Raw genomic sequence first — 18,236 nt, forward strand, 5'->3', positions numbered from 1 at the left:
GAACAGATCTTCCTTCTCCCCGGCAAAGCCTCCTGGGCTCCCTCGGGGTCTCAGCTGCGGCCACTCCTGGGCTCTCCATCCTCTCTGGGACCCTGGCCCTCGCCCCTCCCTCCTCAGGACGCGGTCCAGGCCACACCTGCGCCCCCCAGGGTGGGGTCCTGTCAGACCCCCCACCTCTCCCTCCCGCACCTCCCACCGTCCCCGCCCTTCCAGCGCCCACCTATGCCCTCGTGCATTTCCGGGGTCTGGAGCCTGGGTGGGGCTGTCTGACGCCCTCCGTGTGGCATTAAGGATGAGCAGGTGCGCACCCCCTGCTGAATGATGGAGAGGCGTGGGCGGATGGCGGGCCTGGGGATCTGGTTTTGGAGGGAAGAAGCTCAGGGAAAACCCGAACCGTCTCTCAGGCGAGAAGACAAGCGTGAGGCTGACCAGAAACGAGTCCCCGGACCCCAGGCAGCCTCTCCAGTCCTGCCTGACCAAGGCTGGGAGCAAGGGGAAGGGGCGGCGGGAACTCTGGCCTCGCAGGAGAAGGAGACCCCAGAAACCACAGGAACTCAGAAAAGTGAAGAGGTGGGAAAGGGAGGGGGCAGCGATGTGGAGAAACTCCTGAAAAAAGGGAGGCTGTGCTGCCCTCCTGGCTCCTGTCAGCTGGTCCCATGGGTATGAAATACTCAAAGGCAGAGGTGGGACTGGGCCCAGGTTGGGGCCTTAGGGGTCAGCTCGTTAAGGACCCCCCCGCCTCAAGAGAGCTCCCCTGGGGGAAGGAGGCTGGTGTCCCCAGAGAAGGCTCAGATTAGGTCACAGGGAAGCAGGGATCAAAGGGAAGGGCACCCTGGGCGATATGGCTCACACCTGTAATCCCAGCACTTTGGGAGGCTGAGGTAGATGGGTCAACTTAGGACACAAGTTCAAAACCAGCCTGGTCAACACCGTGAAACTTCGTCTTTACTGAAAATACAAATATTAGCTGGTCATGGCGGTAGGTACCTGTAATTCCAGCTACTTGGGAGGCTGAGGCAGGAGAATCACTTAAACCTGGGAGGTGGAGGTTGCAGTGAGATCACGCCACTGCACTCCAGCGTGAGCAACAGAACGACCCTCTCTCTCTCTTAAAAAAAAAAAACAAAAGGGAAGGTGAATATTAGGGTCTGAATTGTATCCCCCTTCCCCTCACCAAATTTCTGTGCTGAAGTCTCAACCTGCAGTACCTAAGTACTTGTAGACAGAGTATTTAAAGAGATACAGCCGTTCTGCTGTATGTGTGAGGGATTGGTTCCAGGACCCCTGCCCCTTAGATACCAAATCCATGATGCTCAGCTCCCTCACCCAGTAGTGTTTGCATGGGAGCTCTGTACATCCTCCCATCTCCAGGTTACTTATCATACCTGATGCAGTAACCTGATGCATCATACCTGATGCATCATACCTGATGCAGTAATGCTGTGTAAATAGCTGTTATGCTGTATTATTAAATCGTGCTGTTTCTTGTGGTTGTGTTGGCTTTTGTCGGTTTTGTATCTGAATGCCATGATGGGCAGGTGGTTGAATCCAGGCATGTGGGAACCGTGCATACTGAGAGCCAACTGAAATGAGGTCACCCATTTGGACTAGCGTGGGCCTAGCCCAATATGACATGAGTTCCCGTAAGTTCTTATAAGAGCAGGAGCTGAGGAAACAGACACCCATAGAGGAACGGCCATGTGAGGACACAGGAAGGAGTGGCATCTAGGGGCCAGGCACAAACCTCGGAAGAAAGCACACCTTGGTTTTGGACATCTAGCACAGAAGGATGTGGAAGTCAGTGTTAAGGATTGTTTCAGCCCCTCTGTCTGTGGCATGCTGTGACAGCAGCACGAGCGACTAATACACTAGATGAGACCATGGCACACACCTGTAATCCCAGCTGATAATGGCAGACTAGGTTATTCAGACCAACATTCCCCCTAAAAGCAACTAAAATGGCTAAATTTTTTATTTTTTGGTTTTTTGGTCTTGCAAGTATGGGCCTGGCACAGTAGGCTGCGCCTGTACTCCCGGCTACCCAGAAGGCTGAGGCAGGAGGACCCCTTGAGGCCAGGAGTTCCAGGCTGTAGTGCACAATAAATACAATCATGAATAGTCACTGCATTCCAGCCTGGGCAACAGTTTAGCAAGTCGTGAAGCAAATTGTTAAGACAGCAATGTTTCCTTAACATTCACGCATTAAGGAATAAAAAGAATTTTTTATTTTTTTTTTTTTGGTCAATCAATGAGAGCATGTAACGTTGCTCAGGTTGGCCTTGAACTCATGGACTCGCCTCCTCAAGCGCCAGGACAACTGGCTGGAGCCACAATGGCCCCTGGGTCTGGATAGCATTGGTCCCTTTGACTGCGTATGAAATGAGGTAGCCAATCACGAGAGGCTTATTCCTGACGTCACCAGTCCTCAAGGCCAGGTAGGGCCCTGCGTTCTTTGGCGCCCCCTGGCGGGAGGAAAAGGACCTGTATCCGAGAGAGAGCAGTTAATGGCGTCAGCTGACTCCAGCAGGGTTTTGGGGCCAGGTCCACCACCCCTCACTCCCCCCGGTGACTCGAGTCACTTTGCGTCTCCACGTCCCCAGTGCTCGGGGAAGAAATCCAGGTGAGAGACAGAAATGCGAAAGGGAAGGAACATCCAGATTCCGTGGCATCCAATTCCATACAATCCTGGACCCGCCAGGCGTCCAGGTCGTGGGTTCAACGGAGTGGCGCAGCTATCCCATTAGATGGGGCAGGGCTTCCCTTTCAGTTTGGTGAAGTAATGACCATGACTTGGAATTGTGGTTTCAAAGATCTCCATCCTCCAGGCCTCTCTCATTGGCCCATGGTAGCCACGGCACAGAGCAGTGTGCAAAGTCACTCTTTTCTCACTCATGTATTAAACAGCTATTGAGTATTCACTCTACACCAGGCATCATTCTGGGTACCAGGGAGGCGGCAGCAGAAAACACAATCCATACACCCACGCAGATCTCAACCCAGTTGGTGGACAAAAGTACATGATGTCGTGTAGTGTTACGTGCTAAGAAGAGAAATGAAGCCAAGCTCTGTAGGATTTTTATTACTGATTCAGTTTTATAGCTCATTATTAATCTGTTTATGTTATTCTCAGTTCATTGTAACCTGTGCATCTTAGGTTCAAGCAATTCTTCTGCCTCGGCCTCCCAAGTAGCTAGGAGTACAGGTGTGCACCACCACGCCCAGGTAATGTGGGTTTTTTTTTGGGGGGGGGTTATATTTTTATTAGAGATGGGGTTTCATCATGTTTGCCAGGCTGGTATCAAACTCCTGACCTCAAGTGATCCACCCACCTCAGCCTCCCAAAGTGCTGGGATTGTAGGCATGAGCCACCGCGCTGACCTTTTGCTTCTTTACCCAATTTGCCACTCTGCATTTAATTAGGACATTTAGGCCATTTACGTTCTAGGTTAGTATTTGTATGTGCGGACTTTCTCCTGACATGTTGTTAGCTAGTTATTATGCAGACTCGTTTGTGTGGTTCAGAGTGGTCCTGGTGTGTATATGTAAGTGCGTTTTTGTAGTGGCTGGTGATGGTCTTTTCCTTCCATGTTTAGAGCTCCTCTTAGGACCTCTCGTAAGGTAGGCCTGGTGGTAATAAATTCCCTCGGTATTTGCTTGTCTGAAAAGGGTCTTATTTCTCCATCACTTATGAGACTTGGTTTCACTGGGAATGAAATTCTTGGTTGGAAAATTTTTTTTTTTTTTCAAGAGAGAGTCTTGCTCTGTTGCCCGCCCAGGCTGGAGTGCAGTGGCGTGATCTGAGCTCACTGCAACCTCCGCCTCCCAGGTTCAGGCAATTCTCCTGCCTCAGCCTCCCAAGTAGCTGGGACTACAGGCATGCACCACAACGCCTGGCCAATTTTTGTGTTCTTGGAAGAGACAGGGTTTTACGATGTTGTCCAGGCTCCCTCTTAACACAGCACTTAGACATGTGCTGTTCCACCTTCCCTCATGCTGTTCCACCTTCCCTACGACTATCAGCCTTCTGTCATCAGTAAAACTTAAAAATTTTTTAATAACTTCAACGTAGTTCTCCCGTCTTTAAATAAACATGTCTCGTGCTTTAGGTAATGTGACTTTCCAAAAGCTGGCAGGCTCATGCCATGTGCAGTGGCTCACACCAGTAATCCCAGTACTTTGGGGGGCTGAGGCAGGCGGATCACCTGAGTTTGGGAATTCGAGACCAGCCTGGTCAACACGGAGAAACCCCATCTCTACTAAAAATATATAATTAGCCAGGTATAGTGTCACATGCCTGTAATTCCAACTACTCAGGAGGCTGAGGCAGGAGAATCGCTGGAACCCAGGAGGTGGAGATGGTGGTAAGCCAAGATCGTGCCATTGCGCTCCAGCCTGGGCAACAAGAGCAAAACTCTATCTCAAGGGAGAAAAAAAACACCAGATGGATGTCCAGGCTCAAAACAGTTAGGCAGGAAGAACTTCATCTTGTATTACCACTTGGATTTTTGTTTTTATTCTATTCAGGTCCCAACTGGTTGAATGAGGCCAACTCCCATCGGAGAGTGCAACCTGCCTTATAAATGCTACCAACTCCAGTGATAATCTCACTCAGAAACACCCCCACAGACAGACACAGAGTAACGTTTAACCAAATGTCTGGGCACCCGTGGTGATTTTAACATTCCTGTTTCACCAAATGAGAAAACAAAACAAAACCTTCTCCAACGTTGTGGGAAGTTGACACAATCGGTCCCTGCCCATTAATAAATGTCAGCCACTGAGGTTCCCGAAATTCGGCCAATTAGTAAGTATCTCTCTCCCAACAGAAAGCCATGTCATTTGTAAACAATAACAATAGTATTTTTTTTTTTTTTTTTTGAGACACAGTCTCACTCTGTCGCCCAGGCTGGAGTGCAGTGGCACGATCTCAGCTCACTGCAACCTCCGCCTCCCAAGTTCAAGTGATTCTCCTGCCACAGGCTCCCGAGTAGCTGGGATTACAGGTGGCTGCCACCACGCCTGGCTAACTTTTCACATTTTTAGTAGAGATGGGGTTTCACTATGTTGGCCAGGCGGGTCTCAAACTCCTGACTTCAGGTGATCCACCCATCTCGGCCTCTCAAAGTGCTGGGATTACAGGCGTGAGCCACCGCACTGGGCTCCTTACATTTATACACATTAAAAAAAACACACAGTAAAATAAATTGGTACATTCTTTCTTTAGAGATGACAAATAGCACCATAGAAAATGCCTCCACGTTCGGCATTAAGATAATCTCTAGGGTAAGGGTATACTGCATGCCTGATCAAGCCCAGGAAAATATACTCTGACTGTGAATCCCAGAGATCAAACATTAGCTCAGAATAGACAAAGCCACAGAGCTTTTGAGAGATGGCCCAGTGGAGACCGTCTCTGCCTGTAATGCCATCCACCTTACATGCTGTCCCAGGCCCTTCCGTTTGGATGTAGGAAAGGGTTCAGAGATGGATTGGAATACCATTAGACACTGGCTTGAGGAAAATTCACTTCTCATCAGAAACATAAATAGAAATATAGGTCTCAGGCAGGAGGATTTCTTGAGGCCAGGAGCTAGAGACTATCCTGGCCAACATAGCAAGGCCCCATCTCTATTTAAAAAAAGAAAGAAAAAGAAAAGAAGAAAGAAAGAGAAAAAGAAAGAAGAAAGAACGAGAAAGAAAGAGAAAAAGAAAGAAAGAAAGATAGGTCTTCTCTTATGCTCCACCCAAGAAGAACCCGGAAGTAAGTTCTTTGGGAATGAACTGTTCCTCTTCTCTGTGAGGCAACAGATGTAGAAATTCTCTGATGGGGGCTCTGTCCTCATACTTCCTGAGAAGCTTATACTTATGAGTGTCAGTCATCCTGCTAATGTGCATTCAAAGGAGGCCAACGGGGCTGAGGCTGTGTCAGCATCATGGCCCCCAAAGAGACCACCCTCCTCTGTCTTGGTGAGTTTCAGAGTAAAGTGGGTTAGAGGGGAAGATGGGGGAATCCCAAAATAACCAGGGTGTCTCTTAACAGTATGACTAGGAGATTTTAATGGCTGCGAAGGAGAGTCTGATCTCCTTAGTAGAAGGGCAGTCTTTGCCAATATATCTATAATTTTGTCTCTGCCCAAGTCCGAACTAGGTTGCGGGGGTGTTATTTTTGTTAAACCTATGGTGCGTTGGGCCGGGCGCAGTGGCTCACGCCTGTAATCCCAGCACTTTGGGAGGCCGAGGCGGGTGGATCACGAGGTCAAGAGATCGAGACCATCCTGGTCAACATGGTGAAACCCCGTCTCTACTAAAAATACAAAAAAAACCAAATTAGCTGGGCATGGTGGCACGTGCCTGTAGTCCCAGCTACTCGGGAGGCTGAGGCAGGAGAATTGCCTGAACCTAGGAGGCAGAGGTTGCAGTGAGCCGAGATCGCGCCATTGCACTCCAGCCTGGGTAACAAGAGTGAAACTCCGTCTCAAAAAAAAAAAAAAAACCTATGGTGTGTTGTCTGGGATTCATGATGGTTGCAGGGTTGCTATCAAGGAGAGACCTAGAGGCTGGAATCTAAAAGGGAAAAATAAAGAATAAGCCTCAAAACAGTGATTGCTGTAGAAGGGAAAAATATGATCGAACCCCATGTAGTAATATGGTTACTAGTATTTCGTTGAAGATTTTGCATTTATGTTCAACAAAGATACTGCCCCAGAGTTTTCTGTTTTTCTTGTGTCTCTGCCATGTTTTGTTATCAGGATGACGCTGGCCTCGTAAAATGAGTTGGGGAGGGGTCCCTCCGCCTGGATTTTTTTGAATAGTTTCAGTAGGAATAATGCCAGCTCTTCTTTATATATCTGGCGGGATTCAGCTGTGACTCCATCTGGTACTGGGCTTTTTCTGGTCTGTCATTACGGAGGGCGACTTGTCATAAAGGTTGGAAACGGAAGCTTGATTTTTCATCAATCTCTCTCTTCCAGTGCTCTGTCTGGGCCAGAGGATTCAGGCACAGGAAGGTAAGTGTCCGGTGACTCTCTCCCAGCCCTTTAGACCCCCTTGGAAACTCTAGGATGAAGCAATTGAGGAAGAGCCTGAAGCACAGAGAGATTCCTGTTTTAGTCCCCGTTCCGGTTGTTTCTGCTGGGCTTCCCTTGATTCGTTCCATCTCACTCCGTTATCTCTAGTCCCTTCAGACGCACTCATGCTCGGGCCTGGATTTATAGTGAGTCCCTGCCTCTGTTAGACTGCGCGTGAGGGACCTGTAACCAGCTGATTGCTCCCCACCGCAAGAGTGAGGAAGTCAGGAGTCCTTTGCCCAACATCCTTCCTTACACTGATTCTATTTTATTGTAGCAACTTACTTCCTCCTGTCTATTTCCATCACTTCATTTTTTTTTTTTTTTTTTTTTTGAGACGGAGTCTCGCTCTTGTTACCCAGGCTGGAGTGCAATGGCGCGATCTCGGCTCACCGCACCCTCCGCCTCCTGGGTTCAGGCAATTCTCCTGCCTCAGCCTCCCGAGTAGCTGGGATTACAGGCACGCGCCACCGTGCCCAGCTAATTTTTTGTATTTTTAGTAGAGACGGGGTTTCACCATGTTGACCAGGATGGTCTCGATCTCTTGACCTCGTGATCCACCCGCCTCGGCCTCCCAAAGTGCAGGGATTACAGGTGTGAGCCACCGTGCCCGGCTACATCACTTCATTTAAAGGGAGCCTGTGGTCTAACCCGACGGAACATTCTAGTATTCTCCAGTACTGCTGCAGTACTAAGCATGAAGTCTTAGAGTACTACTGAGTATTCTGCCACCCCGCCTACGACTGCCTTAGCCTCCTAGTGGATGTGAGCCCCACGTCCCTTCGTGTCTTCTCTCTTCCAGCTCCTTCCAAAGACTATGCCCTGAATTATCTGTGGGTCGAACTATATTCATTCTTCCGATCCGTGAGCATGGAATGTTTTTCCATGTGTTTGTGTTGTCTGTGGTTTCTGTGACAGGGTTTCTGTAGTTCTCCTTGCAGAGATATTTCAGCTCCCCAGTCAGCTGTCTTCCTAGGCTTTTATTCTTTCTGTGGTGATTGTGAATGAATTCTGTTCTTGATCTGGCAGTCAGCTTAGATGTTTTTGGTGTACAGAAATGCTGCCGGTTTTTGTATATTGGTTTTCTGTCCCAGAACTTTGCCAAAGGTGTTTATCAGATTAAGAAGTATGACTGGGCACAATGGCCCACGCCTGTAATCCCAGCACTTTGGGAGGCTGAGGAGGGAGGATCACCTGAGGTTAAGAGTTCAAGACCAGCCTGGCCAATGTGGTGAAACCCCGTCTCTACTAAAAATACAAAAAATTAGCCGGGCGTGGTGGTGCATGCCTGCAATCCCAGCTGAGATTTCTGAGACAGGAGAATTGCTTGAGCCCTAGAGACAGAGGTTAACAGTGAGTTAACACTGAGTGACAGAACAAGACTCTGTCTCAGAAAAAAAAAAAAAAAAAGAAGTGTTTGGGGAGAGACTGGTTTTCTAGACACAGAAACGCATCATCTGCAAACAAGGATAGTCTTGCTTCCTTTATTCTTATTTGGATGCCTTTTCTTTATTTCTCTTGCCTGATTGTCTGGCCAGGACTTCCAGTACTGTGTTGAATAGATGTGATGAGAGAGGGCAGCCACGTCTTGTGCCAGTTCTCAAGGGGAATGCTTCCAGCTTTGCCCATTCATATGATGTTGGCTGTGAGTCTGTCATAGATCACTCCTCTTATTTTGAAATACGTTTCAATGCCTAGTTTGTCTAGGTTTTTTTAACATAAAGGGATGTTGAATTTCATCAAAAGCCTTATTGGGATGATTATGTGGTAGTTTTTTTTTTTGTTCTGTTTATGTGGTGAATCACATTTAAGATATGTGTATATTGAATCGATCTTGTATCCCAGAAATAAACCCTACTTGATGGTGGTGGACTCACTTTCTGATGTGCTGCTGGATCGTTTGCTCCTATTTCCCTGAGGATTTTTGCATCTGTGTTCAACGAGGATATTGCCCTGAAGTTTTCTAGTTTTGAAACGTCTCTGCCACATTTTTGCATCAGGGTGATGCTGGCCTCACGGAATGAGTTGGAAAGGCCTCCCTCCTCCTGAGTTTTTTGGAATAGTCTCAGCAGGCACAGCACCAGCTCTTCTTTATGTGTCTAATGGGATTCAGCTGTGAGTCTGTCTGGTACTGGGCTTCATCTGCTCTGTAGGATTTTTATTACTGGTTCAGTTTTGGAGCTCATTATTAGTCTGTTTATGGCATGATCTCGACTCACTGTAACCTCCACCTCCCAGGTTACAGCAATTCTCCTGCCTTGGCCTCCCAAGTAGCTAGGATTACAGGTGTGCACCACCATGTCCAGGTAATGTGGGTTTTTTTGGGGGGGGTTATATTTTTATTACAGATGGGGTTTCATCATGTTTGCCAGGCTGGTATCAAACTTCTGACCTCAAGTGATCCACCCACCTCAGCCTCCCAAAGTGCTGGGATTGTAGGCATGAGCCGCCGCGCTGACCTTTTGCTTCTTACCCAATTTGCCACTCTGCATTTAATTAGGACATTTAGGCCATTTACGTTCTAGGTTAGTATTTGTATGTGCGGACTTTCTCCTGACATGTTGTTAGCTAGTTATTATGCAGACTCGTTTGTGTGGTTCAGAGTGGTCCTGGTGTGTATACGTAAGTGCGTTTTTGTAGTGGCTGGTGATGGTCTTTTCCTTCCATGTTTAGAGCTCCTCTTAGGACCTCTCGTAAGGTAGGCCTGGTGGTAATAAATTCCCTCGGTATTTGCTTGTCTGAAAAGGGTCTTATTTCTCCATCACTTATGAAACTTGGTTTCACTGGAAATGAGATTCTTGGTTGGAAATTCTTTTTTTTTTTTTTTTTCAGGAGAGAGTCTTGCTCTGTTGCCCGCCCAGGCTGGAGTGCAGTGGCGTGATCTGAGCTCACTGCAACCTCCGCCTCCCAGGTTCAGGCAATTCTCCGGCCTCAGCCTCCCGAGTAGCTGGGATTACAGGCATGCACCACAACGCCTGGCTAATTTTTGTATTCTTGGTAGAGACAGGGTTTCACGATGTTGTCCGGGCTCGTCTCAAACTCCTGACCTCGTGATCCGCCTGCCTCAGCCTCCCGAAGTGCTGGGATGACAGGTGTGAGCCACCACACCTGGCCTAAAGCACTCAGAGTCTTTGCTCCTTCCCCAGTCTGAGGGCGGCAAGGGCAGCACCACTGCAGTGGGAGCAGCAGAGGGACTTTCAGTTGCCTCTGGAAGCTCCGCCACAGAGAAATGCAGACCCAGGGCGACTGGGAAAGCTCCGCCAGAAAGTGGGGCTGCTGTGCTGCTGGCTCAGGCTGCGGCTTGGTGAAGAGCAAGGGGATGAGGGCTCACGGGGAGGGGAGACTGAGCTCCTGTCTGTATGGTGGCTGTGGTGTGCTGGAAGCATGAATGAAGCCCCCAGGCTCTTTGTTTCTGCCAGCAGGGGCAGAACCCTTGCCATGGCAGGGGCAGAGGGGTTGTCAGTTGCTTCTGGGAGCCACTCCCCAGAGCTACTCCCCAGAGAAACACAGAGCCACGAGCAGCGAGTATGCCGAGGGTAGGGCGGCCGCTCTGCAGTCCCGAGCTGGGGGCCCTGCCTGGTAAAATGGGGGTGGGGGCTTACAGGGAAGAGACACTCAACTCCTCTCTCTATGGTGGCTGTGGCATGCTGGAGGTGAGGTGCCAGCATAGCGTCCAGGCCCCCACACGTGAAAAAGAATCGATACAGCCGGGCACAGCGGCTCACACAGATAATCCCAGCACCTTGAGAGGCCAAAGAGGATGGATCACAAGTTCAGGAGTTCAAGACCAGCACAGCCAACATGGTGAAACCTCAACTCCACTAAAAATACAAAAATTAGCCAGGCATAGTTGCAGGTGCGTGCCTGTTGTCCCAGCTACTCGGGAGGCTGAGGCAGGAGAATTGCTTGAACCCAGAAGGCGGAGGTTGCGGTGAGCTGAGATCGTGCCATTGCACTCCAGCCTGGGTAACAACAGCAATATTCCGTCTCAAAAAAAAAAAAAAATTCGACACAAGAACTCTGGGCACTCAAAAAGCCAGTTTGTCCCCACTGTAGATTCCTTGGATTGTTTCAAATGTCTTCTCAATTTCAATGAGCTCCCCAGACATCCAGATTCTGAATTCCATGTCCCTCATTTCCATCATCTCAGTCTAGCTGAGAACCAGATTTCCAGGGGACTATTAAGTTGCCAGCGTTCTTGTGTTGATTCTTTTTTTTTTTTTTTTGCTTTGTGTGTGTGTGTGTGTGTGTGTGTGACAGAGTGACAGAGTCTCACTCTGTCACCCAGGCTGGAGTGCCGTGGCGCGATCTCAGCTCACTACTGCAGCCTTCACCGCCTGGGTGCGAGCGCTTCTCCTGTCTCAGCCTCCCAAGTAGCTGGGATTACAGGCGTGTGCCACCACACCCAGAAAAATTTTGTGTTTTTAATAGAGACAGAGTTTTGCCATGTTGGTCAGGCTGGACTGGAGCTCCCGACCTCAGGGGATCCGCCCACCTCAGCCTCCCAAAGTGCTGGGATTACAGACCTGAGTCACCACGCCTAGCCTTCGTGTTGATTCTTTCTCACGTGCGAGGGCTGCCATTCCTTTAACTGTGATGTCAGTTGAGTACAGTGACTTGTCTTCATTTCTGGGTGTTTTCAGATGCTGGGACTCTGCACAGAATCTTTATTTGTGGCTCAATTTTTTTCCTTATTTTCACAGGCGCTGTATAATGGTGAAGTATTTCAGTGCTGTATTTTGAGGTGTGATCCAGTAGGTGGCACTCAGGAGCACTGGCCAGCATGTCAAATCTTGGCCACAAGGATCTTTCATATGTTTGTTCTGGTGTTTTCTTGTTTGTTTGTTTTTTGAGATGGAGTTTCGCTCTTGTTACCCAGGCTGGAGTGCAATGGCGCAATCTCGGCTCACCACAACGTCCGCTTCCTGGATTCAGGCAATTCTCCTGCCTCAGCCTCCTGAGTAGCTGGGATTACAGGCACCTGCCATTGTGCCCAGCCAATTTTTTGTATTTTTAGTAGAGACGGGGTTTCACCATGTTGACCAGGATGGTCTCGATCTCTTGACCTCGTGATCCACCTGCCTCGGCCTCCCAAAGTGCTGGGATTACAGGCGTGAACCACCGCGCCCGGCCATGTTCTGTTTTTTGACAGAGGATCTTGCTCTGTTGCCAGGCTGGAGGGCAGTGGCACAATCTCGGCTCACTGCAGCCTCCACCTGTCAGGCTAATTGATCCTCCTGCCTCAGCCTCCTGAGTAGCTGGGACTACAAGCACACAACACCACACCCAGAAAATTTGGGGGGTTTTCTTTTCTTTCTTTTTTTTTTTTTTTTTTTGGTAGAGATAGGGTTTCACCATGTTTACCAGGCTGATGGCAATCCTTATCTTAGTGTCCATCACTGTGCCAGCATTCAGATGTGGGATCCCCAGAGTTTTAAATGCTGCTGCACTGCTGCCATCATTCAAATCATCCAGCGAGGATTCGTCGGGCTGGTCTTGAACTCCTGACCTTGTGATCCACCCTCCTCGGCCTCCCAAAGTGCTGGGATTTCAGGCATGAGCCACTGCGCCCGGCCTATTTAAAATTTTTTAAAAATAAAGAATTATAGGTTCTTCACACCCTAATTTATTTTTAATTCCCCCACGGAGAAGGAAGGGAACGGCTTCCCCGTGACGGGACACCTGAGTCTGGGCGTTTTCTTCTTCTAGGGAACGTTCCGATGCCTCTCATATTTGCCAGATCAAGTCCTGTGGTTCCCCAGCATGGATCTGTGAAAATCCAGTGCCAGAGCAGTGCTGAGTCTTTCTTCACCCAGCTGGTGATCCAAAAAAACTCCACGTATGAGGAGGTAGACAGGAAACTGGGGTTTTGGAACGAGAGTGAGTTCGTCATTGACCGCATGGACACAAACACGGCAGGGCGCTATCACTGCCGATACAAGAGAGGCTTCAACTGGTCACACTACAGTAACGCCCTGGAGCTGGTGGTGACAGGTAAGGAAACATCCAGGTCCACGGCCGTGGTGTGGTTTTTTTTGTTTGTTTTTTTTTCTTATTTTTAATAGAGTTTCTTTTTTGAGAATTTTTAGATTTGCAAAAAGAGAGAGAGCGAGAAAATATCAAGATGGTTGCTTCAGAGAGTTCTCAGATATCTGGCACCCCATTTCCCCAGAGTTAACATCTTACATTAGTATGGCACATTCCTTTCTTTTATTTTTATTATTATGCTTTAAGTTCTGGGGTACATGTGCAGAATGTGCAGGTTTGTTACCCACGAATACACGTGCCATGGTGGTTTGCTGCACCCGCCAACCCATCATCTGCATTAGGTGTTTCTCCTAATGCTATCCCTCCCTAGCCCCCCACCCTGCGACAGCACCCCCCACCCTCCGACAGCGCCCAGTGTGTGATGTTCCCCTCCTGTGTCTATGTGTTCTCATTGTACAACTCACACTTACGAGGGAGAACATGCGGTGTTTGGTTTTCTGTTTAGCATGGCACATTTCTTACATTAATGAACAAACATTGACACATTCTCAGATAAAGTCTATAACTTACTTAGATTTTCCTAGTTTTTACCTGATATTCTTTCTCTGTTCCAGGATCTTATTCAAGATTTCACATTGCGGCCGGGCACGGTGGCTCACGCCTGTAATCCCAGCACTTAGGGAGGCCAAGGTGGGCGGATCACGAGGTCAGGATTCGAGACCAGCCTGGCCAACATGGTGAAACCCCATCTCTGCTAAAAATTCAAAAATTAGCCAGGTGTGCTGGCATGCACCTGTAGTCCCAGCTACTCAGGAGGCTGAGACAGGAGAATTACTTGAATCGGGAGGTGGAGGTTGCAGTGAGCCGAGATTGTGCCACTCCATCCCAGCCTGGGTGACAGAGAAAGACTGTCTCAAAAAAAAAAAGATTACACATTGCATTCAGATGTCACGTATATTTAGGTTTCTCTTGGCTGTCACAGCTTCTCAGATGATCCTGGTTTTCCATGACCTTGTCAGTTTTGAGAGTCGAGGTCCATTAGTTTCAAGAGTACTCCCACTATTGGAAATTGCCTGATGTTGTGCTCATGGCTAGACTGGGTTATGGGTTATTGCCAGGAAGACCACAGAAGCAAAGTGCCATTTCCACCTCCTCATAGCAAAGGTTTATACTGTACCTGTGAATATGGCTATGATGTTGGGTGACAGAGTGAGACCCTCTCTAAAAAAAAAAAAAATTATTATTTTTTTAAATAGATAAATTTATTTGTTTATTTGTTTATTTATTTATTTTGAGATGGAGTTTCGCTCTTTGAGACTCAGTTACCCAGGCTGGAGTGCAATGGCGCGATCTCGGCTCACCGCAACCTCCGCCTCCTGGGTTCAAGCAATTCTCCTGCCTCAGCCTCCTGAGTAGCTGGGATTACAGGCACACGCCACCATGCCCAGCTAATTTTTTGTATTTTTAGTAGAGACCAGGATGGTCTCGATCACTTGACCTCGTGATCCACCCACCTCCCCCTCCCAAAGTGCTGGGATTACAGGCTTGAGCCACCGCGCCCAGCAATAGATACATTTTTAAAAAGAAAATAGAGGCTGGGCATGGTGGCTCACATGTGTAATCCCAACACTTTGGGAGGCTGAGGCAGGTGGATCACTTGAGGTGAAGAGTTCCAGACCAACCTGGCCAACATAGTGAAACCCCATCTCTACTAAAAATACAAAAATTACCTGGGCGTGGTGGCACGTGCCTGTGATCCCAGCTACTCAGGAGGCTGAGGCAGGAACCTCGTTTGAACCCAGGAGGCGGAGGTTGCGGTGAGCCAAGGTCGCGCCACTGCATTGCAGCCTCGGTGACAAAGCAAGACTCCATCTCAGAAAATAATAATAAATAAAAAGAGTAAAGGAGAGACGTTCTTGCTAACATCTCACTCCTTTCTCTCGTAGGCTTGTATGACAAACCCTTCCTCTCTGCAGATCGGGGTCGTGTGGTGAGGCCGGGAGAGAATATCTCCTTCACGTGCAGCTCGGCACACCTCCCATTTGATAGATTTTCACTGGCCAAGGAGGGAGAACTTTCTCTGCCACAGCACCAAAGTGGGGAACACCCGGCCAGCTTCCCTCTGGGTCCTCTGGACCTCAATGTCTCAGGGAGCTACAGGTGCTACGGTTGGTACAGCAGCAGCCCCTACGTGTGGTCCGCCCCCAGTAATGCCCTGGAGCTCGTGGTCACAGGTAGGTACCTCCCAGGACAGCCCCGTGTCTGGGTTGGCTGTCCAGGGCTATGTCACTGGGCAGGGATCTGAAGAGGTGCACTCAGAGTAAAGTGAAGAGAAGCAGAGACTCGCTCACTCCAGGATGGTGGGGGGGGGGGCTTCCCCGGCTCTATGCTCGACTTTCACTTTCTCGCTAGATTTTCCAGTCTGTGTTCCTTGAAAACATGTGGTCTATCGAGAAAAGAAGAGCTAACCTTGCCTTCTTTTGAGATGGAGTCTCACCTCATGGCCCACGCTGGAGTGCAGGGGCACAATCTCGGCTCACTGCAACCTCCGCCTCCCGGGTTCAAGGGATCCTCCTACCTCAGCCTCCCGAGTAGCTTGAGATTACAGGTGTCTGCCTCCAGGCCTGGCTAATTTTTTAGTATTTTTAGAGAAGACAGGGTTTCAGCATGTTGGGCAGACAGGTGTTGAACTCCTGACCTCAGGTGATCCACCCGCCTCAGCCTCCCAAAGTGCTGGGGTTTTACAAGCATGAGTCACCACTGCTGGCCAAAAAGGGCTAACTTTTGTTTTATTTTATTTTGTTTTCTGATACGGAGTCTCACTCTGTCAACAAGGCTGGAGTACAGTGGCGCGATCTCGGCTCACTGCAACCTCTGCCTCCCGGGTTCAAGCAATTTTCCTGCCTCAACTTCCTGAGTAACTGGGACCATAGAGATGGGGTCTCACTGTGTTGGCCAGGCTGGTCTCGAACTCCTGATCTTGTGACCCACCCACCTCAGCCTCTCAAAGTGTGCTGGGATTACAGGCATGAGCCAACACGCCCGGCCAAGAAGGATCACCTGAGGTCGGGAGTTCAAGACCAGCCTGACCAACATGGTGAAACCCTGTCTTAAAAAAAGAAAGAAAGGAAAGAAAAGAAAGAAAACACAACCTGCCCACAATCACCTCCTTCCCAGTTTATAGACCTCCTTGGAAACCAAAGTTCCTTGCCCATGAACACAGTCTTGGTGACTGATCAGCGTGGTGCTTGTGAAGTGTGAGCTCACTGGGGAGATGTCTGAGGGAGTCACATTTTGGCAAACAAATACGGAAATGAGCTCCCATGTCAGGGCTCTGGGGTTTGGATGGAATGGAACACAGCCGCCAACCATTCATCTCCTTCGATTATGTCTGTAGACTCCGTGAGCCAAGATCACACGGTGCAGAACCTGATCCGCATGGCCGTGGCAGGACTGGTCCTCATGGCTCTCTTGGCCATACTGGCTGAAAACTGGTACAGCCATAGGGCGTTAGGCAAGGAAGCCTCGGCTGACGTGGCTGAACTGAGCTGGAGCAAGCGGAAATGTCAGACAGAATTGACCTTTGGACAAACGCCACGTGTCTGCAAGTGAACACCTGGATGTGAAGGGAGAGACGACTCAGGACGTGTGGAGTCCTACGAAGCACCTGCAGGACACAGGCGAGAAGAGCCCACTAACAAGCTTGAATCCGTTTTCTTTTTCTTTTCCTTTTTTCAGAGGGAGTCTCACTGTGTCACCCAGGCTGGAGTGCAGTGGAGCAATTTCAGCTAACTGCGACCTCCGCCTCCCAGATACAAGCGATGCTTGTGCCTCCACCTCCCAAGTAGCTGGACCTACAGGCACACACCACCACACCTGGCTAGTTTTTGTATTTTTAGTAGAGATGGGGTTTCGCCATGTTAGCCAGGCTGGTCTCGAACTCCTGACCTCAAGTGATCCACCCACCTTGACCTTCCAAAGTGCTGAGATGACAGGCAGGAGCCACCGTGTCCCATCAGATTCATTTTCAAACCAATCAAATGGTATTTTCTTGTGCAGACCTGACACTATCTGCATCCTATTTCTTAACATCAGTTATGGTTTTCCATCTTTATCTGTCTTCCGATTTTTTGTATCCTGTTTAATATATATTGTCCTGGGCCAGGCGCGGTGGCTCAAGCCTGTAATCCCAGCACTTTGGGAGGCCGAGGCGGGTGGATCACGAGATCAAGAGATCGAGACCATCCTGGTCAACATGGAGAAACCCCGTCTCTACTAAAAATACAAAAAATTAGCTGGGCATGGTGGCGCGTGCCTGTAATCCCAGCTACTCGGGAGGCTGAGGCAGGAGAATTGCTAGAACCCAGGAGGCGGAGGTTGCGGTGAGCCGAGATCGCGCCATTGCACTCCAGCCTGGGTAACAAGAGTGAAACTCCGTCTCAAAAAGTATATATATATATACATATTGTCCTTCGTTTTATATTTTTAAATGTGCTTTCCCTAAATATAAACAGTTGCTGACCATGCCAAACGTATTCACTAGCCCCGTCCTTTATTTTTTGTTGTCAAGATAGGGGGCTCCTTATGTTGTCCAAGCTGGTCTTGAACTCCTGGTCTCAAGCAATCCTCGTACCTCAGCCTTCTGTTGTGTTCATCTACAAATTGATGAGGGGGAAAGTCATCAATTATCCTATTTATTTCACAAACCCTATTTCTTTCTTTTTCTCTTTTTTTTTTTTTTTTTGATGGAGTTTTGCTCTTGTTGCCCAGGCTGGAGTGCAATGGCGTGATCTTGACTCACTGCAACCTCCACCTCCCAGATTCCAGCAATTCTGCCTCAGCCTCCCGAGTACCTGGGATTACAGGCATGAGCCCCACCATGCCCAGCTAGTTTTGTGTTTTTAGTGGAGATGGGGTTTCTCCATGTCGGGCACGCTGGTCCCGACCTCAGGTGATCTGCCTGCTTCGGCCTCACAAACTGCTGGGATTACAGGCATGAGCGACTGCGCCTGGCCCACAAACCCTATTTCTAAGGGATTTTCATACGAGAGGCATGTGTTCCACATCAACCTGTTAATTTATTTTTTCATTTAGTTTTCTTTTTTTTTTTTCTTTTTTGAGACGGAGTTTCGCTCTTGTTACCCAGACTGGAGTGCAATGGCACGATCTTGACTCACTGCA

The 18,236-nt window shown here is 48.9% G+C and overlaps 1 protein-coding gene across 1 annotated transcript; it reads left to right on the top strand.

Annotated features, from left to right (window-relative positions):
- The first annotated feature begins 339 nt into the window (after nucleotides 1-339).
- Nucleotides 340-17,188, top strand: FCAR (Fc alpha receptor). Its single transcript, XM_054250102.2, has 6 exons — nucleotides 340-570; nucleotides 2,542-2,620; nucleotides 6,972-7,007; nucleotides 12,777-13,061; nucleotides 15,002-15,289; nucleotides 16,453-17,188. The coding sequence occupies exons 1-6, from the start codon at nucleotides 340-342 to the stop codon at nucleotides 16,665-16,667; spliced, it is 1,134 nt and encodes a 377-aa protein (XP_054106077.2). The 3' UTR covers nucleotides 16,668-17,188.
- The last annotated feature ends 1,048 nt before the right edge of the window (nucleotides 17,189-18,236 follow it).

Source organism: Callithrix jacchus, chromosome 22 (assembly GCF_049354715.1).
Source record: "Callithrix jacchus isolate 240 chromosome 22, calJac240_pri, whole genome shotgun sequence".
Taxonomy (NCBI): Eukaryota; Metazoa; Chordata; class Mammalia; order Primates; family Cebidae; genus Callithrix; species Callithrix jacchus.

Coding starts and splice junctions, on each gene's coding strand:
- FCAR (XM_054250102.2), top strand. CDS start 340: ATGGCGGGCCTGGGGATCTGGTTTTGGAGGGAAGAAGCTCAGGGAAAA. Junction 571..2,541: donor GAACTCAGAAAAGTGAAGAG/GTGGGAAAGGGA, acceptor TTTTGGGGCCAG/GTCCACCACCCCTCACTCCC. Junction 15,290..16,452: donor CCTGGAGCTCGTGGTCACAG/GTAGGTACCTCC, acceptor TTATGTCTGTAG/ACTCCGTGAGCCAAGATCAC.